Source organism: Stegastes partitus, unplaced genomic scaffold (genome assembly GCF_000690725.1).
Source record: "Stegastes partitus isolate 25-593 unplaced genomic scaffold, Stegastes_partitus-1.0.2 Scaffold1336, whole genome shotgun sequence".
Taxonomy (NCBI): domain Eukaryota; kingdom Metazoa; phylum Chordata; class Actinopteri; family Pomacentridae; genus Stegastes; species Stegastes partitus.
In genome coordinates, this window is record NW_007579067.1 from 129,234 (window position 1) to 155,530 (window position 26,297).

Genomic DNA, 26,297 nt, shown 5'->3' on the forward strand with positions numbered 1-26,297 from the left:
TTTTGTATAATTCCAGAGGTTCTCACGACCTGGAATTTTGAATTAATGTCTTTTTATGTGTTTAAAGATAAAGATATTAAAAACTATATATGCTATGTACAGACATGCACATATGACAGGATGAATAAGACATGTGGTTTGTAAAACTGCACTTGAAACACCTTTAAAAAATACATAAATGTAATTTTACAATTATTAGCATTAGATGGCTGTACAATATGAATGTAAATGAGATGTTAATTACACTGATGATAGTCTCACATTGTAATATGCGGCTGTTCTCTGCTATTTTGCAGTATTTTGTGGCATCCCAGTTCCTGAAGCATTACTATTTGTTAAAGAAGTTTTAGTTTTATAATATTACACAGATTTGTTTGGTCAATGAGAGATATCTTGTATAATTACAGAGGTTTTTCACAAGAAAAATGTTTAATGAATGTGTTTCCATCAGTGTATAATAACAAAGCATTGCTAGTCCATCAAAGTTCAGTTTTTGTCATTATATGATCACAGGTTTTCTTACTTGTGTGTCAGTGATCACAGCTGGATTCACTTCTGTTGCACTGAGTTTCTACTTTAGGGCCTAAAATTCCGAAAGTATTTGTTTTTGATTGATTGTAGGATGTAACTCTGCTGTTCAACTTAGTCGTAATGCAGTCACTGAGAGGCAGGACTGCATTCACTTCAATGGTTCTGTAAATTTTTTTTTTTTTTAAGCACAGGTTTTATTTGACCAAAACAAATAAGAAAAACAGAAGAGGCTGAACTCGACATAAACTTTGTCTGTAGCCAATCAGAAAAAGACCGTGACCCCGCCCCTAACCAGACCAAAACAACTCACATTGACCAATGGGAGAGTGGACTTTCGACAGGAAGTCCCGCCTCTCGTTTCCGGTACTTGTGCAACCGTGAAACTGCATCGACTTGGAGCTGCGTCAAGTTCGACACATTTACAGAGTGAAGCAGCTGCAGACTGCAGGAGGCTTCACAATAAAACTACTGTCTTTTTTATTATTTTATTAGAGAAACACAACAATCAGAATAAGAAATATAAAACTGCAGCAGAAAGGTAGGTAAGATAGGATAATATGGATAAGATAAGATAAGATGGAACTTTATTATTCCTGAATTAAGTTCTTGTTCAAGACATTGCTCAGAAAAATTCCAATAACATGAGTGTAAGTGCAGATAGAATAGGAACAAAAGAAAGATACAATACATAGACATAAAAATAAATAAGCTAAAATAAAACTACAATGGAAAAAGTATGAAAAAAGACTGAATATTACTGAAGTAATAAAGTAACATTGCACATGATAATTAAATATTTCACCAACAGGCTAAACAAAACAAAACCTCCCACTAAAACGGTGACGTTAGCTATATAAAAGTTGAGTTATACAACACAACATAACAACACAACACATTTAAAACAACAGCCAATGAGTATTTTTCAGTAAACAAAATTTTAAAAATCTTTTGCATTTTAAAGTGAGCTGGTTAGTTTAAACATTTAAGTTAATACCCAACAGTGGTATATAAGGTGTAAATTTACCAGACTAACAGAAATATTACTAACTTTAAAACAGACTATAATAAATGTTAAGGCTAAGACGCTATTATATTAATAAATACGGAAATTAACCCAAATACTTTAAAACAGAAGCTATAATATATATACATGAAAACCAAACAAATTCAGTGGATCACCTACAACCAGTGTTTTTATTGTTGTAAAGAATACAGTAATCTAAAATGTAGTTACAATAAAAAGTGATTTTTTTAATTTTAAATGAGCTGTATTTATTTTCCTGCCGTTTGAATCCTTTTATTTTGAAAGCGGAAGTTGTTCTGCGTGTTGTTACGGTGTGTAACCTGACGGACGGAGCTGTAACCGGACCGTATGTAACTGACAGGCAGCAGGGCTGCTCGGAACCGAACTTCACTCACATTGAACCACGTTTATCCTCGAAACCGAGACTTTCTTTCACTTTCTCTTACTGAAACCGGCGGGTTCGACTGGTCCCAGCCGGTTCTCGCTGCTGCTCCGGTTGCGGTCCTCGCGGTGCTTGTTTGTGGACGGAGGTCAGCGGCTCTCCAGCTCCGATCCGACAAGATGCTTTCCCCAGGCAGGACCGTCTCCTCCCGGCTGCTGAGGCCCGGCTCCTGGCTGCCTCTCCGTCTGGGCTCCGAGCGGACGGCCGCCAGCTCCGTGCCGAAAGGTAACGGCCGCCCGGTGCGAACCGGTTATTTAACGGAGGGCAGCTAGCATGAGGCTAATCCCGAAGTGACGCAGTTTATTGGGGGGACAGGAAACTTCCGAACCGTTAAATAGCGACCAGAGGGAACCGGGTTTAGCCCAGAAACACTGTAGAACTTTAATAATCAATTATCAGTAATTTAAAACCCCACATTTTAAAAAAATAACCATTTAATCACAGAAGAACCCTGTTTGGTTTTAGTTATGAAAGCTTCATTCTCTTTGGCTGCATAAAGTTTCTACTTTGGAACCTGAAATTTAAATAAAGTTTTACTAAAGTTTTTGTTTTGGACTATTAATCTGAACAAATACTGACTTCAACTGTTCTGTAAAATGAAAATACTGCGGATATGAAGAGCTGATGCAATCTGAAATCATTTGACACTGAAGTGACCCCTCAGAGATGAACTCACTCACTTACAGACATACAAGACTTTAAAAGGTTAAATATTACAGTAGACTTTGATAAATACATGCAAACAGATATCCAGATGTTTACCCAACTAGTTAACCGACAGTACATTTTTAATTTCAGTGATTGAATAACAATATAATTTATTCAGCTTTTTTGTTGTTGTTGTTGTTTTCAGTTTTTACAGTGAATATCTGAAATGTTCACATTCACGTGTACTTGAGATATGTAGAGTCCAAACAACTCCCAGATTTTTACTCAAAATAGTTGAGTGACACTAAATTATCAAAAGTTTTCAGAATGAACTGACAATACAGTTCATTTTGATGTCAAAAATGTCAAATATTATATTGTTCTGGGTTCAATCTTTTTTTTTTTTTTTGCTTTCTTTCTTTCTTTTTAAAATAAAAGGTGAATATTTTAGATTTGTTCACTTTCACTGTAGGTTGGATCAAACTAGACCTTTAAAGACAAACTGGTGCAAAAAGACAAAGAAATGACGTTAAATACAGTAAACTGATGGGAATATTGTCGGTTTGCTTATTAAATAAAGAGGAATGAGAGCTGATAAAGTCCCGTCTCAAATATTTGTTTTAGACAATAAAATCAACAAAACAGATTAATAAAAGATAAGTAAAATAAACATTTGAGTGTATTTTAACATGATTCAGTTCAGTTTCTTTAAGCTGACAGTTTTTCTGCTCGGCTGCACAGAGAGTTAACGAATGATTCAACAGCTGCTGAGCTGCCCGTCGCACATTTCAGTCCACGATCACACAAATCTGATTAAACTCTGAGTAAAGCCGACTGAAGGACTCTTGTTCTGTTCAGGTCTGAAAAAGCACCAAGTGTAGGTTCCTCAGTTAGTAATGAAATACTTGTGTGTGTGTGGTTGCACATAAACTAAAAGCCAGTTTGTTGAAGCTACAGATTGTTAGTTTATGTTACTTATTATTAACCTTAATGCACATTTCCTACCACTTGACCCAGATCCAGGTTGCATTTATCACAGTCATTATTTAATTAGGAATTGTTATTATATACATTGGTGAAGTGCTGGAGAACTGTGATTTAATAAAAGATCATTTTAGGTCATTTTGTCTTTAGCCTACCTTTTATTCTGCCTCTTAAGTAAATTAATTTATTTATTATTAGTAGTGAAAATGTATTTATGTATTTATTTATGCCCTTTAGTGTGTACTTATTTTTAATCACCTCACTTTTCTATCATTTTCTTATTTTGCTTTTCTGAATTCTGACTTATTGTGTTTCTATTTTTTTCTCATTGCATTTAGTTTTTCATTCCTTTTGCTCTTTAAAACCCTTTTAAAAATGTTTTAATCAGATAAAAACTGCTAAAAATGAAGTCTGATTGATGCTAGTTTCACTTCACTTTCACTCTGTTATCTTAAACGTATTAAATTATATTCTATGTGATATTAAAAGGCTCTTAAATGACCTCAGATTGTGTTTTGCGCTGCAGAGTTGATCAAGAAGCGCGAGCTGGAGAAGGACGAGCTCCGCCCCCTTTACATGGACTTCCAGGCCACCACTCCAATGGTAGCGGTTGCTCACCACGTTGTCGTGGTTACAGATTTGCCAGCGGATGTCAGAGAGAGATTTGTAATTATATTCATATGAACTCACGCTTTCCTGTGTGTGTGTGTTTAGGACCCGCGGGTGCTGGACGCCATGCTGCCGTACCAGGTCAACTACTACGGCAACCCTCACTCCAGAACTCACGCCTACGGCTGGGAGAGCGAGAGCGCCATGGAGACGGCCAGGAAGGTAGCCAGACAGGAAGTCGTTTTTATGATGTAACTACAGACGTCTGCATCACAACGTCAAAACTCTGATTCAGTGTTGCTGCAATTACAAAATTTATTTATGTCAAGAATCTTTAAAAGACGATGTAGATATGTTAGTTTAAGGGGAAATAAAGCAGCTAGAATTATGACGAGTCTGAGTTAAACTGTAGAGGAAGCTGGAACAATGACGATGTGCAGATGTGGATTGTCACTCGTTGACCAGGAAGAACTGAATCATTAATATCTGCAGCAGCACATTTCTGACCAAACCGACCAGAGAGGTCACCAAAACATCCGCTTTTAGGATCTCTTGTATATTATTTCTCATATAGATTCTGTCATTTTTAAAATACAATTTGTTCTTCTTCATCACTGTAGATGTTTAAATGTGCAAACGGTTGTTTCTAATCTTTAAAAATTCTGTGTTATATCCTCAGGTCTGACTTTGTTTTTTGGCTTAATTTAATTCAGCTTTAATTTAAACTCAGAGAACATTGAGTTGTAGACCTAAATCACAATGTAGCTGAGTTTTTAAAAAAAAAGACTTGGATTACAGTAAAGTAATAAAAAGCAAAGTTTAAAACATAGTTTGAAGCATTTAAGTTTTAAAAACCATTGAATCGACTAAAACAAGAGCAGCTGGAAATAAAATATGGTGAAATTTGGAATGTAAGTTGCCTGAAAGGATAAAAAAATATTTATGTGTAGATGATTTGCAACTGTGTCACATGTGCACATTTAACTGAAATGTGTATTTATACAAGAATAACAAATTACAAGCACAGATGACGTATCAGCGCATGTTCAGGATTGTTCCAGTTTGGTTTGACTCCATTTAGGTCCATAAAATATAAAACTTCCTCTGCTCTCCTTGTGCTCACGTCCATGTTGTTGCTCTCCTTCTGTTTGGTTTTGTGGAGCTGTGAAGTTCTGATATGAGCAGAGAAACAAGAAAAATTCAGTGTTCTAGTCGCGTTTATACAGCCACAGATCAGATTTGGGTCTGATGCAGGTCCACATACTGGATCCAAGTGGTTCAGATCTGGAAAGTCTGATATGAGTTTCTTAGAATACTTAATCTTTAGGACCTAATGCGAACGTAAACACTGACTGCGTTGCTTCTCTCTGAGCAGCAGGTGGCTGATCTGATCGGAGCCGATCCCAGAGAAATCATCTTCACCAGCGGAGCCACCGAGTCCAACAACATGGCCATCAAGGTACCGTCTGCTCTTCATCCCGTCAACACAGACACCTCGTCTAAGTTTTGGGTTCGTTGAGAAGAAAAATGAGAAAGTGTTCAGAGCGGATCAGAACGCAGCAACAAGAACACACGAGACAAAACAGAAAAATTAAAAACACATTCACTCTCTGAACTTTAAGCAGTTTCTGGACATTTTTACTCACTGTTGGCTCATTTTTTACTGCAATATAAAGTTGTGCTCCTCTACGGAAACAGAATGAAGGAGGAGAGAGAACTCAGAAATGCTCTGCCTGCTGTTCAGCTGAGTCACAGTTGAGTTCATAATTGCTTCTTGGTTGCCACGAGGAGCTCAGAGCTTTTTGTTTTTGTCAAATTTAAACGAGACATGTAGATTAAAGTGGTTTTGAAGATTTTGAAATCGTCGAGGCGTTTTGGGGTTCAGAGAGTTAAGAATCCAACACTGAAAATGCATTAAAACACAGTGAGAACACATGAAGCCCTTGAAACAAACATTTTGCTGCCGCTGAGATTTGAAATCATTTGGAAGCACCGAGCCTCACAATTCAAACAGTGTGAACAATGAGTGATACCAACACCAGCAGCTGTAGTTCTCTGCTCTGTGTGTACGTAGCAGAACGGTAGGTTCTGACCTTTTGTGTGGACCGTAGAGGCTCATACTGGTTGAATTCCTCTGTGCTGCACCCTGATAGCTCAACAAACAAAATACTTCCACACTTGTAGGCTTTATTAATAAAAACGGTGAGTGTTGAGGGCTTATGGACAGAACAGGAACAAAATAACGAGAAAGAACAGTGAGAGAACACATTAGAGTTCTAACGGTGCTGCTCTGGGTTCTGCAGGGCGTGGCCAGGTTCTACCAGGCCAAGAAGCGTCACGTGATCACCACGCAGACCGAACACAAATGTGTGCTGGACTCGTGTCGAATCCTGGAGTCTGAGGGATTCAGCGTCACCTACCTGCCAGTCCAGAAGAACGGACTGCTGGACCTGGAGGTACTGGAGCAGAACATTCAGAGAGAACACAGACAGAACGTACAGACAGTCCCTGTGTTAACCAAAGCCGTGTTTGTGTTTAGCTGCTGGAGGCCTCCATCCGTCCCGACACGTCTCTGGTGTCGGTGATGTCCGTCAACAACGAGATCGGAGTCAAGCAGCCCATCAAGGAGATCGGTAACCATGGCAACGCAGAGCACAGATTACCTAAATATCCACACACACATAGTTGGATCCACGTTTCAGTGATACAGAACAAATCAGACCGACGTGGAAACGCTGATTCACTCTTGGTGTCTGCAGGGAAGATCTGCCGCTCCAAAGGAGTTTTCCTCCACACGGATGCCGCTCAGGCTGTCGGCAAGATTCCCATCAACGTCTCCGACTCCAGGATCGACCTGATGTCCATCAGCGCTCACAAGATCTACGGACCCAAAGGTTAGAGCTCGCGTTAGTAGGGAGTAAACTCTGAACTCTGAAACAGGTCTGAGAGGCTTGTTATCGTGAAAAAGTTACAGCATTTATCAGTCAGCTGCAGTAATGGAAGAAATTATTTCATTTTCAACTTTCTTTAAACTGCTCATCTGTAAAGTGTCGCTCTGTTGGAAAACGTCACCACATCTCAGCCTAAAATCGTGGTATTTCATTAATATCACTTTTTTCTGAAATTTAAAAATACACCAGAAGTATTTTTATCAACCAAACTCTGTGATACACAAAAATATTTAATGTTTCTCAGGTGACTGTTGATCACAGCTGAGCCTGTAATGCCTTCTTAGTTTTTTTACAGAATTTTGATGAAATATCACAACTTTAGGCTGCGATTCGGATTTTTTCTGACAGAACGAAGCGTCACATATAAGTAGCTTAAGGATCATCAGAAAGTCGAAATGTCATGACTTCTTTTTTTTTGCTTTCTTTTGTTTAGTTTTACAGTTTTTGGCATATAAATGGTATAATATAGATAACATGTCCTAGAAACCCACCGGTGGGATTTGAGGTTCAGACAGTTTAATAAAATTTTGCTTCGTTTTTTTGTTTCATTTTATTTTATTTTTGATTAAATCTGAGGAGTCAATAAGCTGACACGGTTCGACTTTGATCACTTGATGAAAAATAATGTAAAATAATGTAGAAACAAGTATATAATTAATGTAGTTTTTAAACATTTGGCCTCACTGCAGCGTGAGTTGAGTGAACAAAACAGTGTTCTGACCCCCCGTGGTTCTCCAATAATGACCTGCATGGAAGTCAGATCTCCAATATGTGTGTGTTTTCAGGTGTGGGAGCTCTGTACGTCCGTCGCAGGCCTCGCGTCCGTCTGGAGCCGCTGCAGAACGGCGGCGGCCAGGAGAGGGGGCTGCGCTCCGGCACCGTGCCCACCCCGCTGGCTGTCGGCCTGGGAGCCGCCTGCAGCATCGCTCAGCAGGAGATGGAGGTAAAACGGGCACAACGTTCGACAAACACACACAGCGGCTACACACAGATCAACTTAATGTGTGTGTGTTTGTGTGTTTGTAGTATGATCATCACCGGGTGTCCATGCTCGCTAATCGTCTGGTCAGCAAGGTCATGTCTGAGCTTCCTGATGTTATCATGAATGGAGATCCAGAACAGCGCTACCCTGGTAAACTCACACACACACATAAACACACACATAAACACACACATAAACACACATTAACGCCTTGTTGTCTTATAGCTCTGTTTGTATATACATCAACTGGAACACCATTCATTCCTATGAGAGCCTTCGTGATCTCTGATGTATCTGTGAAACGCTTTCTTTTGTTTTTTTTCCCGTCTGGAATTTGCTTTTGAATTTCTAAATTTGACCTTTTGCGCTGAATCACAGAGACCAGACTGTGTTACACCAGGAAGTCAGAAAGCAGAGTCAGCTAACTGGCTGCTCAGCTGTTTGACTACTAGACAGTCAAATACTGGATTAGCTAGTTTAACTTGGTTAGCTGTGAAGCATACAGAGAACACACATACGGTGGTTCATACGTCCCACAACTAGTTCTGTTTTAGTTGCTGTAGAGCTTCTCTTCTGTAGCTGCGGTCAAGTTTCCTTCCATCTGTATTTCCACTTAATGTCAGAGGTTTCTGTTGGAGCTCCAGATGAGGTGAACGTTTCTGACTGTGTTTGTTTGTTTGTGTTTTCAGGCTGTGTCAACCTTTCCTTTGCCTACGTGGAGGGAGAGAGTCTGCTGATGGCCCTGAAGGACGTTGCTCTGTCATCTGGAAGGTCAGACACAAACTTTAACCTTTTAACATGCATAAACCTCAAATTGTATATTTCTAGACCTTTAAATAATAACAAATATTTCTGTGTGTTTGTTCAGCGCGTGCACATCAGCGTCTCTGGAGCCGTCGTACGTCCTCAGAGCGATCGGAGCCGACGAAGATCTGGCTCACTCTTCCATCAGGTACAAACGTTTACAGTAACACTGCTAATTATCATTTTAATTACAGTCAGGATTATAGTCAGATTTAGCTTCAGTCAATTTTTTTTTTTTTTTGTCAGTTTAACCCTCTGCGCTCCGAGAAGTTTTTGGTTGTTCACATGAAAACTAAATGAACTTTTGTCTCATGACTGTTTGTCACAGTAGAGTTGCTAATGGCTAAGTTGCTAAATTAGACATGTAGAATGATATGATTTTGATTAAATATCACGATTTTAAGCCTCGATTTGGTTAAACTCTTCCCATTAATAGCAGTTCCAATTTCCGATGAATTAAGTACTGTCAAAAAATTGCTCATTCTTTCTGCTTTTACAGTTTTTACAGTGTTCTGGCTGATAACTGGTGTCACTTTGGCCGTTAGAAAACAAACATGTTTTAAACCTGCTGGCAGGTTTTGGGCTTCAGAGGATTAATAATCAACCTGCTAGTAGAGCTGATTCTAATGTTGATCAGAGTTAGGACCATAATTAGGCCTGGGACTTCAACGCATTCATTTCAATAAATAATTACAGAAGAAAAAAACATCACACATTAAATCGCACCTTTCTCAGTTCCCTAATTTCTGGTCCTCCGGTAACGCTGAAGCACACTCCAGCCCATAGGTGGCGCTGTTGCACCTAAAGTTTGTTTACCAGCCACAAAGAAGATGCCCAAGAAAGTTTAGTGATGGAAGACGAGACCGCGTTGCTTTGGCTTGTTGGGATGAAAGTTGTTTTTTTGTTTTTTTTTAAACTTCTCGATGGCAGCCTGGATGAGAGCATGGTTGTGTGTAAATCGTGCAATAAAGAGTTTTAAGAGAGAAAGTCTTATAATGTTGAATATAATCGCTTTGAGTTTGTACTAATCTGTGTTTGTAGTAGACGGGTGAACAATGCAGATAAATATAGATGAAGAACAAACGTTGTTGTTTAAGTTAACATATGTCTGTTCACCGATTCAGTCGTCAACCAAAATTTATTCAAATTGAAAAACTTTGCTTAATGTGTCAAATATTGCTATTTAATAAAAATGTGATTAATTGAGATTAACTAATTACAAAGCCTCTAGTTAATTACATTAGTTTTTTTAATAGCGTCCCACCACTAATCAGAATTAAATAGTACAAAATAAATGAATGGTTAACTTGTTTATATGATCCTCTTTGTGCTGTGTTCTGTTGGCTGGTTCTGTGTTGTGCTGCTAACCGCAGAATGAGTCACTTCAAGCTGAACTCTCTGACGTTTACTCACAGAGACATTTTTTATTTTTAGCTCAGCAGCCTTTTTGCTTTCTGGTTCTCCTTCAGTTGACTTAGAGGCAGGTTAACGTCCACCTGTGTTTGTGTCTTCGGCAGGTTTGGTATCGGCAGGTTCACCACTGAAGACGAGGTCGACTATACGGCCGAGAAATGCATCCAGCAGGTCCACAGGCTCCGAGAGATGAGGTGGGTTCAGCTCTGGTCGGTTTTTATCTGTTTTTACACGAATGACAGTGACAGCAGCAGCCCATAACCTTCTCTCCCTCCCTGTTTCAGTCCTCTGTGGGAGATGGTTCAGGAAGGCATCGACCTGAAGAGCATCAAGTGGACCCAGCATTAGACTCCTCCCACTTGGATGAAGGTTCCCAGCACTCCTGGGGACCGACCAGCTTTTTCTTCCTGTACACAAACACGCACAAACTTCCTATCCGACTTGAAGTCTGTCTGTAGCTGTAGCTCTGTGTCTCTGTAGAAGCTCCTCCGGTTGCTCTGTCAGGGGACGTTGCTCAGTGAGTTGACCAACGCACAGAAATCTCCGCTTGTTGTATTTGTTCTGTTGTGCATCAGCGTGTTGCCCAACAAGCGGCTTGTGCATCTCCAGTGAAAAGTGCGACGCGCTGATGTTTTGGGCCGTCTGAGATGCGAGTTGACGGTCGAGAGAAAAACGCAAAATCTTCACTCGTCGCTCCAAAATTGACGGCGGATTCGGATCGATCGAACTTCGCCTGCAGCAGAATTCAGACAGAAATTTAGGACCAACTTCTCACAGCTGCAACAAATCCGAACACGAACCCACCAGCCGTCGTGAACATGTACACGTGCCATTTTTTTAAATAAAGTTTACTGAGGAAAAAAAAAAAACGTGTGCGCACAAATCTGAATGATACAGAAAAGGGAAAAAACTGCGATTCGCTTCAAACTGTCTGACCTGCATCGGCTGATATGATGTGACACAAGCTGAGACTTTATCAGATCCATCTCCCACAGTGTGACATGCAGCAGATCCTGCAGTCTGGCATTTAGTCGGCTCTCTTTGGGCTACTGGACTCACTGATGAGTGGCATTGTGAAGCTGGTTAACAGTTGGCTCAGTTAATTCTCCGTTTACTCATCCAGTATTAATTATAACCAGCAGCATCATCAGTGGAATATTTAATAGCAGGGAAACGACATTACTGTCATTCAGCAGGATGATATGTGTCAGAAATATTCACACAAATAGGATAAAAGTTTGAATTTATAATTCACTGGGCCAGTTAAGAGCATGTGTGATTAATATGCAGCCTTAGGCATCATAACTGATGCTGTTCTGTTCAGAGTTTGGGATTTGAATTAGCTGGAAGAAGCATCTCCATTTAACCAGTTCCTCTCCTGAGAGATTCAGATTCTCAGCTTATCTGTAAACCTGTTGATCTGTAAGCTAATAATCCCACGTTATGAAGCTGCACAGTTGCAACAGGATAACTAGATGTTGCCATGGCAACCTGACATTTGTTCAGCTGGTGACGCAGAAAACGCAAAATTGTGTTTTAATATTTGATCCTGATTTGCTGCCCACTTTGTTTTACACTGCTAGTACTGCAGCTAATAGAATAAATTAGAAAACGGATCAGTCTGTTGGCATTTATCCCAGAAAATATTCAAGTAGTAACATTAAATTCACTTAGATTTGGCTAAAAAACTAATGATTTCCATGTTTAATTCTTTATGGGACAGTGTCAGACCTACATGTTGGTGTTTAAATGAATGACGTTTGAAGTTTCAGAGCTCTAATGTGCAGCTTTAAGTCAGAAATAAGAACTCAGAGTGCATTAGGCGACGTTATAAACATATTAACGAACAGAATCATCAGTTTTCTACCAACGTTCTTCTCTGGAATTATTTGCAGTATCGGTGGTAAATTTTTTAATCATAGTACATTTTTATATTCACCTTTATAGCGACCTACTCTCCTCACCGAAGTAGGTGACAAAAAAGGGTCACATGACTCTTCAAATGCCTCCTTTAGTGGACAAACTGGTTAACATAGGAAGCTGATAAACACTCACCTGATATCTCCGATTAAGGTTTTGTCAAGTCAGACAACGCAAAGAAAGCCTGGATGTGTCAAACTTGCTTCATCACACACTCCTCTCTGTAACACACACTGACTTTATGACTTACTGGCGGTGACGCTTTACCTGTGGTGGAGCTTCATGGTGCCACAAAACTAAAATGAAACCCAAAGATGGCTGACTAAACAGCTGATCTCACTGTGGGATGTCGCCAGCATCATTTCAACCTGAACAGTGTGCTGCAGTTTACCAGGACGTGACGGTTCATCTCATAATACTTTAAGTCGGGACTTTTCACTTGACGATTCACGTCTCCTGCACTGTTCTTCATGTTATTCTCTGTCCTCTCCGTCTTGTCTCAGTCCTCAGTCTTTCCTTCACATCAGTGTTTACCAGCCAGCAGCATGTCGGTGTAACATCCTCAGTGAAATGTTCATTCAAACAGTGTTAGCAGCAGCAGCAGCTCGGATTCTTCTGACAGACTGCAGCCGATTTTAAATACTGGAATCTTTTGTCACAAGTCTGAGGTTGCTGAAGATGATCCTGAAAGTCTGAGAACAAACGAGTGAGATATTTGTTTGATAAATGTGGTTGGAGCGCACTATTTTGTGTTCCTAGATATATTCCAAGCCTCATATTTATTAGCCTGCAGCTTCCTCTCCTGTTACTCACCACTACACATTAGTGTTCAATAAATCGCTGCTTCATGGTTATGCAATCAACATTTGTTGTGTGTCTGGTTTCTACACAATCACAACATTTACAGTACAACCTGAGCTGGTTTTGAACCCATTTTCCTTCATATAAATCCTAATAATACAAAACACACAATACAGGAAAATATCACAATTTTTTCCACTCATGTCGATGCACAGTTTCTAAAACAAGAAGTGCTTCATAAACAAAGTAGTTGTACATGTTCCATAAGGAAAAAGGTGCAAAGAGGAGGAAAATATTAATTTGGTATGATTTAAATTTTCTCTCTACCATCAGACCTTTAAACAAATAAATTCTGTATGTTTTCTGAGAATACTACGCATTTCTTCTGTGTATAACTAATAATGTCAGTAACTCAACCAGCTACTTTAATTGTATTAGTCCTGATGTGACAAACGCTCTATTAATCCAACTTATGTATAATTCTTACAGTTCGTTATTATAATGTTTGTTTATATGTTCAAAACAAAATTTTTAGAGAGCACTTTATTTTGATGTATGCTATGGTAAAAATACATTTTAATTACAATTCTATCCTTAGAAAGTGAGCTTTTTTTATTCCTTAAACCTCTGAACTCTAAAACCAACTGGCATTTTTCTTTTAAAAATCATATATCACATCAAAAAACTTTCTGACAGTCTGTGAACGTATCACGTGTGGCACTTCAAATCCCTTTATGCTAAATGTCTTTTTAAAAAATTAATAAATAATGAATAAACGGTTTGCACCAGGGTCTGTAAAAACAAAAAAAAAATTGTGGCAGTGTTTCCACAGAGAAGAGAGGAGATGACAAGGGAGACAAATAAAACTTACAGGAATAATGAAACAAATACAGCATGGCTCAATAACGGTACATAGCAGAGCAGGTTGTTAGACAGTACATTTAGCATGATGGAACATCTTTACAGAGTCTATAGAGGTTGTAAAAGTATAAATAGTCCAAGTCAAGTAGCCTATATTTAGCACGTGGAGTGTACATTTTACATTTTTTCTGGTGTTGGTAACACCTTTGGGCTCTTGGAAAAAGTTGTACATGGTGATTCCATTTTTAATTTTTTTTTTCTAAATAAACAATGGAAGAAATGTTAAAATAAAATACTTAAATACTGATAATGTAATGAAAACGTCTGTTATATGTTTTTTAAATATATTTTTACATAAGGTTGTACGTGTTCAACGATTATTTTAAATGTGATATTATAACTGTTTTAAATGTAGTTTTAAGACTTTCTTTTTTTTTCTTTTTTTAACTTAACTCATTGTTAAGAAGTTGTTTTATTTTTATTTTATTTTCTTATTATCTCTGTTCATCCGGAAGGGGGAGCTGCTGCTCTGACGTCAGGCTGGGTCCTCTCGCGACATCCCGTATGTTATCGCGGTATTTGCACCGACATTTTGTGCAGCAGCAGCAACCCGCAGAGAGGAGAAGCGAAGAAAAGAGCCCCGTTCATGAGTTAAACCTCTGTGTTTTTGTTGACTAATTTCTCGGTAAGAATTCACTTGCGGCAGCCCGCTCCACGATGCACTCACACCGGGAGCCGAGCACGACAGGAGCCGCTGGAAGCACGCATCCTGCTCGCTGTTCCGCTCCGACACACACACACACAAAGCCAGGCTCACAGGCAGCTAGCGTTAGCATGCTAGGAAGCTAAGCTAAGCTAGTTACAGTCAGTACTTCTGCTGGGAACCAGCTAGTTAACTGTGCGAGGAACTGTCTGTAGAGGCTCCATGTTGGTGTTTAGTAAGTGCAGTGACTGCGTGTTTAAAAAGGTTTAGGTAGGGTTGTGTTTTCCGGAGCTGCTAACTGCGGTTAGCCGGCAGACTCTAATTCGTGCATTTTCATTGCGGTTTTCTCGTGTGGTTTCCTCACTCTGTGCACTAATGCGCTGAGAGGACAGTTTGTGGGTTTGATCTCTGAGCTGTTCTGTCTTTTTCCGTCGTTCTCTGCCCACCTGAAACCACCCAAGCCACGCCCTCCGCCACGACGCCCACCCCAGCACGAGCTGCTGATGAGAGCAGGTAGACAGGTGTTGAAGATGAGCGAGGGCGACCGTGGGGGCTGTTTGTGGGCCCTCACACTGCTGTGTTAGTGACTGCAGCCTTTTCAAACATGGAATCTGCAAAACTAGGGAACGTTTGTTGTATAAAGACAATTAAATGGTCATAGTGTGTCTGTACAATCAAGGGATGCAACAATTCCTGCAATTGATCAATTGCTGAAATGAATGAAACACTATGAATGTTTTTTTCATTTGCTGATAAACCACTGACACCTAATGTTCAATTCAAAACCAGCCACGCTTCATGAAGAATTTGAAGAACAGATAACTCACACTTAATTGTAATCTGACTCACCGGATGTAGCTTGTGGGCAAATAAGCCACTGCAGTCCTCACGTGACTTTGCCCTTTCTTCCTCCGGTTGTGTGTTACTGTTTCCTTCACTACAGGAAGCAACAACAACAACAACCTCCGAGCAGCAGCCTAAAGATAAAGATAACTTTATTGATCCCACAGTGGGGAAAGTTCAGCGTTACCACGCTGAAGCAGCCCATTGTTCTCCATTTCAACAACTGTACTCATCCGCCTGCATGCAAATATTTCACCAAAACAAACCCCATGTCACTGTTTTGAGGTGACATTGCAGCTGCGTATTTAATGTAGCTTCACCCACAATGGATGTGATTACGAATGTGAACAATAATGTGTTTTTTTTTTTTCCCTCTTATAGCAGAACAATGATGAGGCTGACTAATCAAGACTACTTGAATTGTAAATTCAGTAGCAAAAAATGTTTACAGTTGGCCTAGCCTCTTGTAGCCGTATCATTCTGCAGTACAGAATAATCTGCTGCATCTCATGTTCATTCTGCTGTAAGGAGGAAAAAACACTCTGGCTTGTTTGTGTTTCTTTAGTCCACACAGTCGTCTAAGTGAAAGATGCCGCCACGGTGTTCCCACAAAGTAGTGACCGGGGAATTGTTTTGGTGGAACATTTTCTTACAGGAGGCGAGATTAAATAAACGGCTGATTAACTGGGGGGGGGGAATCTACTGGAAAATATGACATTTTCAGCGTGTAGGTTGATGCTCAGAGGTTGAGTGAAGTGAAGGAGGAGAAAGTGGTATGAAATGCTTGCATCCACCTGTAATCCATAATAATAATAATAATCCAATCCCTCTGTCGCTTTTTGCACCTCGAGCACACCAGCTCACGTGCCGCTCTGCTTAAACACTGTCAAACTACTTGGTGAAATTTTGTCATGTTGCAGTAATTCAGCTGCACATGTTGGAAACAGAAGCCGATTCTTACGAAGAGTAATGATACAGAAAACCGGACAGGATTGGTGTATCTCAATCTGTGTTTTTGAGGGTGGGAATACCCAGTCATCACTTTAGCTGCTAATTTCACTCATGAAATGTCTTCCAGCATTAAAAAAAACACAATATGAACACGTTAACAAAGTAAAAAATCACATTCACAAGGTCTTAAAACACCCAGGATATGATGGGATTTCTTGCGTAATTTCTCTTTGCTCACTTGTAGTTTAAGAGCTGAAAATGCACAGACTGGTTCTGGAAGTGTGTCTTCTTCAAACCGTTATGCAAAACATTATTGAAACCTGGGACGGCCATGTAGAACTGCCCCATTATTTACATAATCAAGTGCATGTCAGGTAGGGACTGTAGCTGGTGTTGTGATTGAATCAGATATTGAACACAGAAAAGAGGAATAATTACTTTCCTGCACTTTCTTGTATATCGGTTGGTTCGGTTCTGTTTGTTCAGGATCACAGTGCAACAGATGGAGAGGTAAGGTGTGGCGTACACCGCCACAGAGGCTGTCTATTTGTCCTGTCTGAGATTTGAGCTCCGTTTTGGCTGCTGAGTCCGTCCTCCTTGTTCTTGAACAGGTTCTGTCTTTGTGTTTGACTCATTTATGGCGTTCCTCTCTTCTCGTTCAGTTTCACTCTCTTCGCTGTGGCCAGTTATGTTTTCCGGCTTCAACCTGAGAAACGATGGCAGCTTTTTCCTCTTTGATCATGAATTTGCTGTACTGAATTTTTCTCTCTGGCTGTTTGCAGGAGGTCGCTTTCTGTCTCTTATCAGCTCCTGTGTTTTCTTGTTCATGCGAGTGGACGATGGAGCTTCAGTTTTCACCTGCCTCTCGACACTTGAGCTGTGTCTCTGACTGTCAGCTGGTGCTGTCTCTTCTTCTGCTCTGTTTTATCCTGTTGTTGCTGTTGATGTTTCACAGATTCTTGGTAGGTTGACACCAAGAAACGATGAGACGAGTGGACGCTCAAGTTTGAAAATCTATTTTGAAATACCAATTTCAAAAAATCCCAATCATCTGCCGGTGATTTGTCTGCACTGACGTTGAACGCTGCTCTCACTGATGATGAGGATGTTGAGCATCATGTTGAAGGGTGTGGTGAGCTGCAGGTAGCAGCGTCACATACAGACTTTGAGAGTTTGTGTTTTCAGCATGTTTCAGTGTTTTGTTTTCTGTTTTGAACCACAGAGTGACTGAAGTGTTCGATGGGGAGGCAGAGGATTGTGGGAGCAGCAAGCATTGCTCCAACTGCTGTTGCTCAACATGTTTTTTTCAGTGCTACCTGATGTGTTGCTCTGCACTGCATTGCTTTTCACTTCTTCTTCTGATCAGCTGCTTGTCTTTGGTGCTGTGCTGGCAATCAGTTGCTGATGTTGCTGTGGTTTACATAACGCTAATGTTGCACTGGTTGATGTAATGCTAATGTTGGTCTTGTTGACATGATGCTAACGCTGCTCTGGTTTACATGTAACTGGCATTGCTTTTGTCAAAATGTTGATGATGTTGCTGTTACTGCTCTGGTTGTTAAGTTCCTGTTGTTGCTCCTGATGTTAACGATTTGTTGACGATGATGACAATGTGTTGCAAATTTGCTGGTTGCCATGTTGTCCATGTGGTGGTGTTTTACAGCCAGATGCTGAGGTGCTGCCTGCTGTCTCAGAGATGCTGGAGGATCCAGATCTCTGTGGTCTTGATGGTCACCTGGTTGCCAGATAGGCCCGGGGTTGCTGCTTTGTGTTTGCCAGGTGTTGCTAAAGGGTTGCTAACTGGTTGTGTTTGCCGGGTGTTGCTGATGTGTTGCAGCTGGTTGTTGTTGTTCATGTACGTGTTGGAACCACCTTGCGCTTGCCCGAGTTCCTGCAGTGGAAAAGCATCTCTGGTTCTGTGTTGAAGTTTTGAGTTTACTTGTTTTGAGGAAAGATCGAGTCTAGCTTGGTAGTTTATGTACACAGAGTGTTGTAGTGACAGTGAGGTTTGCTTTTGGACACGTGTGTCACTTTGTCAGGAAGCAAAGCTGCTCCTGTCTGAATATGGTGTTTATCTGATGTTTTGAAAGTCTCCCAGTTGGATTTCTGTTGACATCCGAGGAGTTTTTCTGTGTTGTATTGAGCCTAACAGAAGTTTTTTTTTCTAAATTATTAATAAGGCTGAAGTCATACATTACACAATACTTTGCTAACATTTAACACTTTGTTGCGACTGATTGAGAGCTAGCTGTTGACACTGATTCAAAACAACCTGCTAAATGCTCACCGGAAGCTAATGTAAAACCTACTGCCGGTCCGTGGTGTGACAGGTTGAATTCCATCCAGATGTTTTGAACAGGAATGTCTGTTTCTCTGACCTTTTCACCAGGTTTCAGTATCCTGCAGAAACCCTCTGTCTGTTACAGTGAAACTATACACACAGCTTAGTTGCATTGGTGAGTTGCAAGTTGCATGAGAATCATGAAGGTTTACTGTTGCACGAAATATTTCACACTGAGCGGAATATACAAGCAACATGTTTGTACTGCATGGTAGACAACAGAGAAGCTTTTTTACAGAGCTAAACTGCAAACAACTTGTAAGTTCCATACAGGGGTCAGTACACCAGCCTGTGCTGAGATCGAAGGCTTCAGTAATCTTCAAATGATTTGGGTTGTACAACATTTATGTCATGTTGTAAAAATTCCCGCTTTGGTGGTGGGCTTCAGATGCTGATATATGCTATTCAACTGGCACTTCATTTGAAGCGTACTGATCTTAGTTTTCAGCGAAATAAGTTGTATTATAAAGTTTGTGGTATTATGTTGAGTTTTTTTTTGTTGTTGAAACACACAAGGAAAAGGATCTAACACAAGGTATGTGAAAGGTCTGCTGAAACCTGAAAACACTCGCTGGATAAGATACAAGCTGTGTGAGTTACTTTACAAATCAGACTTAATAAGAAGCAGTACGGAGCGTTACCTGGCCCTGGTGCATGCTTGCTTAAAAATAAAAGAAATTGGTGCAGATAGCTCATAGGTAAAAAGTTTGTTAAGACTCCACAAGGAAAGATATCGCAGATGAAAACTGTTTGTTTGTTTTGGCATGTGAAACACGTTTTAGCCTGTTGAATTGCTCTAAAATTGCAATTTATAACATCTGTTAAAGAGAAAATATTCCGTGTATCAGCAGTTTGGTCTTTTCTTCCTTTTGATATCTATGCTATTCCTTAATATGTTTATTAACTTTCATGTATTTTTTACAGCACAAGTTACTAAACGCTGAAGCTATGTTCGTGCTTAAGATTGCTTCTGTTGTGTTTTTACAAAAAATCTGATGTGCTGCATGATCTCGTAAAAGAACAAGTTTCTCAATACTGACAAGGCTACCATTTTAGCTTAGTTTCTCTGCCAGTTTTCTCTAAATTTTGCAAAATCCCTTCTCCCCCAAACCCTTTCTAAACACCACGAGTTTCCAGATGTCAGAACCCAAAACTTGGTGTACAGAGTTTAAAAGTGGTCTCTGGGTTATTGTGAATAAACTGTAATCTCAAGGCCAATTCATGCGTTCTGCATCTGTTTGCATAGACCGATGTCGCTTTTAAAAGCAGAAGGCGTACATGGTTCTGTTTGTACTACCATGAACGCGCCATTTTGCTATAAGGACCGTGGCATTGCCCCTCATATTGAACACAAAAGCACATGGGGATACAGCAGCTGTTACAGATCATGGTGTAGCACCGTGTAAATGTAATTATTCCTAAGGTGTGTCAAGCACAGTGGGCAGACTTGGCAAAAGATCTCTTGAGAGAAAAGGAGTTCCAACTGTGTTTGGGCTCCATCGATGGAAAGCATATACAAATCAAAGCTCAAAGTCCTACAGCAACTACTTCAATTACAACTCATTTATTGATGAACTATCAAGGTTTAGATGATGGGGAATTTCCTCCCTCTTCTACAAAAGCATTTGTTTCGGTTACCATTTGTTTTCCTTGCACATGTGCAATTGGCACGTTTACAGTGCAGACAGTCTGCGCGGTCACAAATTTTGGGTTGGATTTGGGTGGATGATAACATTTACATATACTCGCGTGAATGCAAAAAACATGAATTGGCCTTAAGCGGTGTTGATGCCTCTATTGGCCTGCAAAGACATATCTAAGTTTACTGAGAAAACATCTGGAAACCACTGGTCTCCCTTTTCCTGCTCTTCATCTGATGATAGTGTTGCTTTCTCCCCAGGTTGTAGGGCTGTTGTTTAGCAGTCAGTATGGCGGTAGTCATCAGGCTGCAGGGTCTGCCCATAGTGGCCGGCACCATGGACATCAGGCACTTCTTCTCTGGCCTCACCATTCCTGATGGGGGAGTGCACATCGTGGGTGGTGAACATGGTGAGGCCTTCATCGTCTTTGCCACTGACGAAGATGCTCGACTTGGGATGATGCGAACAGGCGGATCCATAAAGGGCTCCAAAGTGTCACTGTTGCTTAGCAGCAAGACAGAAATGCAGAACATGATCGAACTCAGCCGCCGCAGATTCGAGGCTGGAGCAGGAGCTGTGGAAATGGCTGCACCTACAGCGGGGAATGCTAACCGCCAAGCGGGCGCTGCCCCCATACCCACAGTGCAGTCTGGGGCAGGAGGGAGAAGTGGTAGCCATGGAAACCAGGGTTTCAACACCCCTGCCTCTGTGACAGCAGCGAGCTCATCTCAGGAGCCACCAAGCAACAAGGCAGCAGCCAGTCTGGCCAGCGTGGTGCCCAGTTTCCCCAACAGCTACAGCTCCGCTCCTACACTCACCACAGCTCTGGCCTCACTCAGCGCAGGTCCCCCACCCATCCCTCCACTTCCCAGCATGCCTTCCATGCCCCCTATGCCCACGCTGCCCACCATTCCAGTACCTCCTCCAGTGTCTTCCCTCCCCCCTGTCCCTACGGTCTCCCCACTATCCCAAGGGCCTCCAGTGCCCCCAATGTCCCACCTCCCCCACATGTCCTCCTTGCCTCCCTTCAACCCCTCCCTACCTCCTCCAGCAGGACTGGCCTCTGGCCTCCCTCTTGGAACTCCCAACCCCATGCTGTTCAACCCTCTCTCCCCCTTGGCATCACTTAATCTTCAGGCCCATATGAAGGCTGCCGCTGCCGCCGCCACAGGGGCAGGCCCGGCTAATCCCGACGAGCTGTTTGTTCTCCTGCAGAACCTCCCATTTTCCTGCTCAGAAGTGGAAGTCAGGGAGTTTTTTCGGGGTCTGGGAGTGGATGGAGTTCGCCTGCTGAGGGATGGGCAAGGTCGGCCAAGTGGCAGGGCTATGGTCAAATTCTTCTCACCCCAGGACAGTTTTGAAGCTGTGAAACGTGGAGGTGGCATGATGGGCCAAAGATTCATTGAGATCACTCCAGGCTCTGAGCGTCAATGGGTCAGCCTCAGTGACAATGGGACAGGACATGCCCCTCACAACAGCAGCAAATCAAATAACAGCAGTGAATCACAAGACCAGCAGCACCGTCGTGGTAATATTGGGTCAGTAACAGGAGGCAGGGACCAACGAGGAAGGTCACGATCTCCCCATCGGCAGGAGTACTGTGTCTACCTAAAGGGCCTTCCCTACGAGGCAGACAAGAAACAGATTATGGAGTTCTTTAAGAATCTTGCAATCGTGGAAGACAGCATCTACATTGCCTATGGACCCAATGGTCGAGCCACAGGAGAGGGTTTCCTTGAGTTCAAATCAGAACAGGACTACAAAAATGCGTTGGGTGCTCACATGCAGTACATGGGCACCCGCTTCATCCAGGTTCACCCCATCAACCGAAAAGGAATGCTTGAAAAGATTGATGCTATCCGCAAACGTGAAGCAGCACAGGGTGATGGCAAGAGCCAGGATGGCTTGAAAGCTCCCAGGAATTGTGCCCACATCACCAACATCCCTTACAATGTCTCCAAGAAAGATGTTCGCGCCTTCCTTGAGGGCATCGGACTCTATGAGGACACTCTGAAGGTCCTGACAGATAGCCATGGCAATGGTTTAGGGCAAGCTATCTTCCAACTGCGAACTGAGGAAGATGCCCGCAAATCCGAAAGACTGCACCGTCAAAAACTCAACGGTCGTGACGCCTTTGTCCACCTGGTGACCTTTGATCAGATGAAGGAAATTGAGAGAAATCCTCCACCTCAAAACAAGAGGGGCCAACGTAACCAGAACCAGCAGAATCATAACCAGAACCAGCACCAACAAGCCCAGCCCAGTGCCCAACAGCCGCAGATTAACCCATTTGCTGGTATTAGTGGGGAGGAGTTTAACTTTCTCAGAAATACCATGGGGAACCTCAACAGTGCCCCCTTTGTAACTCCATTCTCAGCTCCTGGGAATGGCCTGGCAGGCCCTCCTCCTCTGCCCCCGCTGGCTGCAGGGCTCGGGGACGTAAATTTGGGTGTAGCTCCCCCTCTAGTTGCTGGTCTTCCTGGAGCACCAATCTTGGAGCCACCGGGTTTTCGACCTGGAGCTGCAGGAGGAGCTCCGTTCAGCCAGGATGGGCTAAGAGGCTTAGTGCCCTTTGACAGTGCCAACAGAAAAGGAAGTGCAGGAGGACAGACTCGGGGAGGTGGAGCCAACAACAACCAGGGACGTCCAGGGAGCGGGGCGGCTGGCGGACAGCAGGTGTTTACTCCTGGAGCCGAAGGAATTCGCAACCAGCCGGCTCCTGGAGGATCCAACAATCCCAACAGTCAACGCGGTGCTGCCGGTCCGACAATAGTAAAACTTCAGAACATGCCGTTCACTGTAACTGTTGATGAGATCATGGACTTCTTTTATGGTTACCAGGTGCTACCAGGCTCAGTCTGCTTACAGTTTAGTGATAAAGGCCTGCCAACTGGTGAGGCCATGGTGGCCTTCCAGAATCATGAGGAGGCTGCTGCTGCAGTCATGGACCTCAATGACCGACCTATTGGAGCTCGCAAGGTCAAGATAAGCCTGGGTTAAACCCCACCTGAAACAGACAGACTGTATGTAGGATTTTACATCTACCCGAATTAATCATGTAAGTGAAACAAAGCCAACTCAATCCATACCTGACTGGGACAAAACTCAACAGTGAGAAGCAAGCCCAGTTTAAACCTTGCCCTATCCACTGTCAGTCACTATTGAAGCTCCTCCCCCGTGTGTAGATATTGGCAGGTAAGCCCCCACTCCCCCCCCACCCTGCACTCTGTCCAGTAGGAGGACTGTGGTCTAGACTTTGCTCTTTTCTGCAGCTGCTTCACTGACTTTGGTAGCACAAACTGATGACGGTGCAGCTCTTTGTCCAATCATGTTGGAGTTGATAGACTTATCACGCTCACCTGTTCTGTTGCTAAGGTATCATGATCACTGTAAAGTGGCTGACAAACATTGTTGCTGTGCTGCTGTGGTTTCAAATTTACATCATGCTCTGTTGCTACGGTAATATCTTAACCTGCTCTGTTGCTAAGGTAAAGTGATGAACAGCCATGACAAAAATGTGTATGTTCTGTTGCTATGGTAAACTCTTTACATTCTCTGTTGCTATGGTAAAATCTGTTGCTATGCTTAGACACGCTGTAGATGAAAAGCCTTTTCGCTGCAGTGCTCTGTTGCTATGGTAAAGTCTTCACATTCCATGTTGCTATGGTAAAATTGTGATTAAAAAGCTATGTTGCCCTGATCAAATGTTTATGCTCTGTTGCTATGGTGAAATGTTGACATGTCCCATTGCTGTGGTAAGAAATTATACTGACATCAAGCTCTGTTGCAATTGTAAAAAGCTGACACTGTTGCCATGGTAAAAATGTCAACGTGGTTCTCTGTTGCCATGGAGAGGATGCGGGACGGACAGATTGCTGAATCATGTTTTATTTTGTAGGGCTGCTGAATTCTTTTCATGTGTCTCCTTTTAATGACGTTGCTGTGTTTGAACAACACCCCCAACACCCTCCCTCCCCTTTTTCCACAGCACATGCTCAGTAGATGTTTGGACTGTAGAGCGCCGAGATGAAGTCCGTAGTGTTTTTAGTTTGGTAGCTTTTTTTTTGCTCTATGTATTTTTGGTAATGTTTTGGATGTTACCCACCTTAAAGTTCATTTTTGTTTCTATTGTCAGTGTGAACAAACTTGTATGATGGAATAACCATACATGATGTGGAGTCTCCTTTGCTTTGGTTAATAAAAGGACATTCCTCACTGCGATCAGCTCTCTCTGACTGCCTGCTCTTCACTGTGTGATGATGGAAACTTGTGCGATGGTGGGTTAAGGGGCCTCTGGCTTCTTCGTGTTGTAAAACTTCAATGGAAGACTAGGTTGGTTTCGTGTGGAGTCTTCAATGCAATGTGAGATACGTAAAAATTCAGCTGAATTCAGAGCGTCTTGTCGAGGATAGGTATCAATTAAATTGAACCTGAAAATCCTCACTGATTAAACATCTGCTTATCAACAGACACTAGTTTCCAGATGTTCCTTAAATGCTTCACAGTCATTGGCAGATGTCAGCTGTGCACAGAGAAGCTTCGAGTCTCCATACTGCTGCTAAGAGACCAAACGTTAGTTTGAACAGACCTATAAAAGGAGTTCTAATATCAGTTTTATCTGAAACAGGTGATGTTATCTACATCTACAACTCTTTTTTTGCAGCCAGATCTTCCTGTTTTCTCTCCTGTTCCTGCTCATGTTGCTGTGAACATGTGAAGCCTGCAGGTCAACAAACTCTGTCTTTAAAATAACATTTTAAAAAACAGTCTTCAGGAAGCCTTTAATCAGAGTAAATGAAGTTTTATCAGACAGACATCTCTTGTAGATCAGTCACAGAGAGCCACGGATTGGATCAAGCAACAAAAAACGTTGCAGCCAGATGTGATTGAGTTAATTTATCTTTCTTACGTTACAGTGTTAATGCTGAACTGACGTGTCATGTAGCCCCAATACATTGTGCATTAATCAGTATTTAGAACTATAAATGTGCAGAAAACCCACCCAGTCGTATTATGACGTATTCCAAAAGTACTGCATGTGAACTTAAAAGTACTTCACTGTCAACTTCAGGTGGCTCCATAGTAACCAAATGACTTATCAAACTGTAAGTCTTATGAGTTTAAGATTAAGATTTAATAATCAGGCTGTCTGAGTAAAACAAATGTCATAATCTAAGAGTAACTGGTTTCTGCCCTTCATTCATACTAGTGGGATTCATCCTGGAGTCTTTCTGGTTCCTTGAACTCAGAACAAAAACAATAGTGCAAAAATGACAGAACAGAAACAAAGCATTGCTGAATAGGATGCGGCTGTTACCAGCATCTTCTATCCACAGTTATAGGAACGTTTAGTGTCGTAAAGATGAGACGAGCTTCTGTGATGTGCTTTATATCCTGCAGTTCTTTCCTTTTTAGCTCGAACACAGTCTCTTTAACGCGAGTGTCGTAGAGAGCTTTAGTCAAAGACGTGAATGGCGTCAGTGGATGTAGTTTTGTCTGAAGAGGAATCGTCTGCTTTCAGGAAATGGTTCCAAACAGGTACAAAAACAACCGAATGTGCATGCTCTGTTGACGTTTGTGTGTGTGTGAAAGAGGTAAATAATAAAGTGAAAAACACCGCAGAGAACAGGTTGCGAGTAAAGACTGTTGTGCGTCTGGTATGTGGAGAGAAAAGAGAGAAAGCACTGGAATATAACAGATATCCTGATGACAGATTTGGCTTCTGCGAGTAATGTGAGTCTGAGACGGAGTGTGCTGGTGGGTGTGACATGATCGCTGAGTGACTGCTGCTGAGCTGAACTCCCCCGATTTGTAGGCAGACTGAAGGCAGATGTTGCAGGTGAGTGACG

General features: G+C 41.8%; 3 protein-coding genes across 6 annotated transcripts in view; all 3 read left to right on the forward strand.

The window, feature by feature from the left end:
• The first annotated feature begins 1,884 nt into the window (after nucleotides 1–1,884).
• nfs1 (NFS1 cysteine desulfurase) lies at nucleotides 1,885–13,171 on the forward strand. The gene is made up of 13 exons (XM_008298649.1): nucleotides 1,885–2,222; nucleotides 4,156–4,232; nucleotides 4,344–4,460; nucleotides 5,614–5,697; nucleotides 6,542–6,694; nucleotides 6,778–6,871; nucleotides 6,998–7,132; nucleotides 7,975–8,132; nucleotides 8,216–8,321; nucleotides 8,861–8,942; nucleotides 9,040–9,123; nucleotides 10,493–10,582; nucleotides 10,673–13,171. The coding sequence occupies exons 1-13, from the start codon at nucleotides 2,117–2,119 to the stop codon at nucleotides 10,734–10,736; spliced, it is 1,350 nt and encodes a 449-aa protein (XP_008296871.1). The 5' UTR covers nucleotides 1,885–2,116; the 3' UTR covers nucleotides 10,737–13,171.
• A 1,477-nt stretch (nucleotides 13,172–14,648) lies between these two features.
• The window catches only part of cpne1 (copine I), a 42,567-nt gene continuing 30,918 nt past the window's right edge, over nucleotides 14,649–26,297 (forward strand). Inside the window, exon 1 of the mRNA XM_008298652.1 lies at nucleotides 14,649–14,655. The gene's annotated coding sequence lies outside the window, so the exon portion shown is untranslated. The remainder of the gene's footprint in view (nucleotides 14,656–26,297) is intronic.
• On the forward strand, nucleotides 14,651–24,669 carry rbm12 (RNA binding motif protein 12). Of its 4 annotated transcripts, none has more exons than XM_008298653.1 (2): nucleotides 14,651–14,655; nucleotides 18,857–24,669. In XM_008298653.1, the coding sequence occupies exon 2, from the start codon at nucleotides 20,737–20,739 to the stop codon at nucleotides 23,446–23,448; it is 2,712 nt and encodes a 903-aa protein (XP_008296875.1). In that variant the 5' UTR covers nucleotides 14,651–14,655; nucleotides 18,857–20,736; the 3' UTR covers nucleotides 23,449–24,669. The 4 variants fall into 4 exon arrangements, with proteins under 4 accessions (XP_008296875.1, XP_008296876.1, XP_008296877.1 ...); XM_008298654.1 differs by having other exon boundaries at nucleotides 20,709–24,669; XM_008298655.1 differs by lacking the exon at nucleotides 14,651–14,655 and having other exon boundaries at nucleotides 16,707–18,923; nucleotides 19,325–24,669.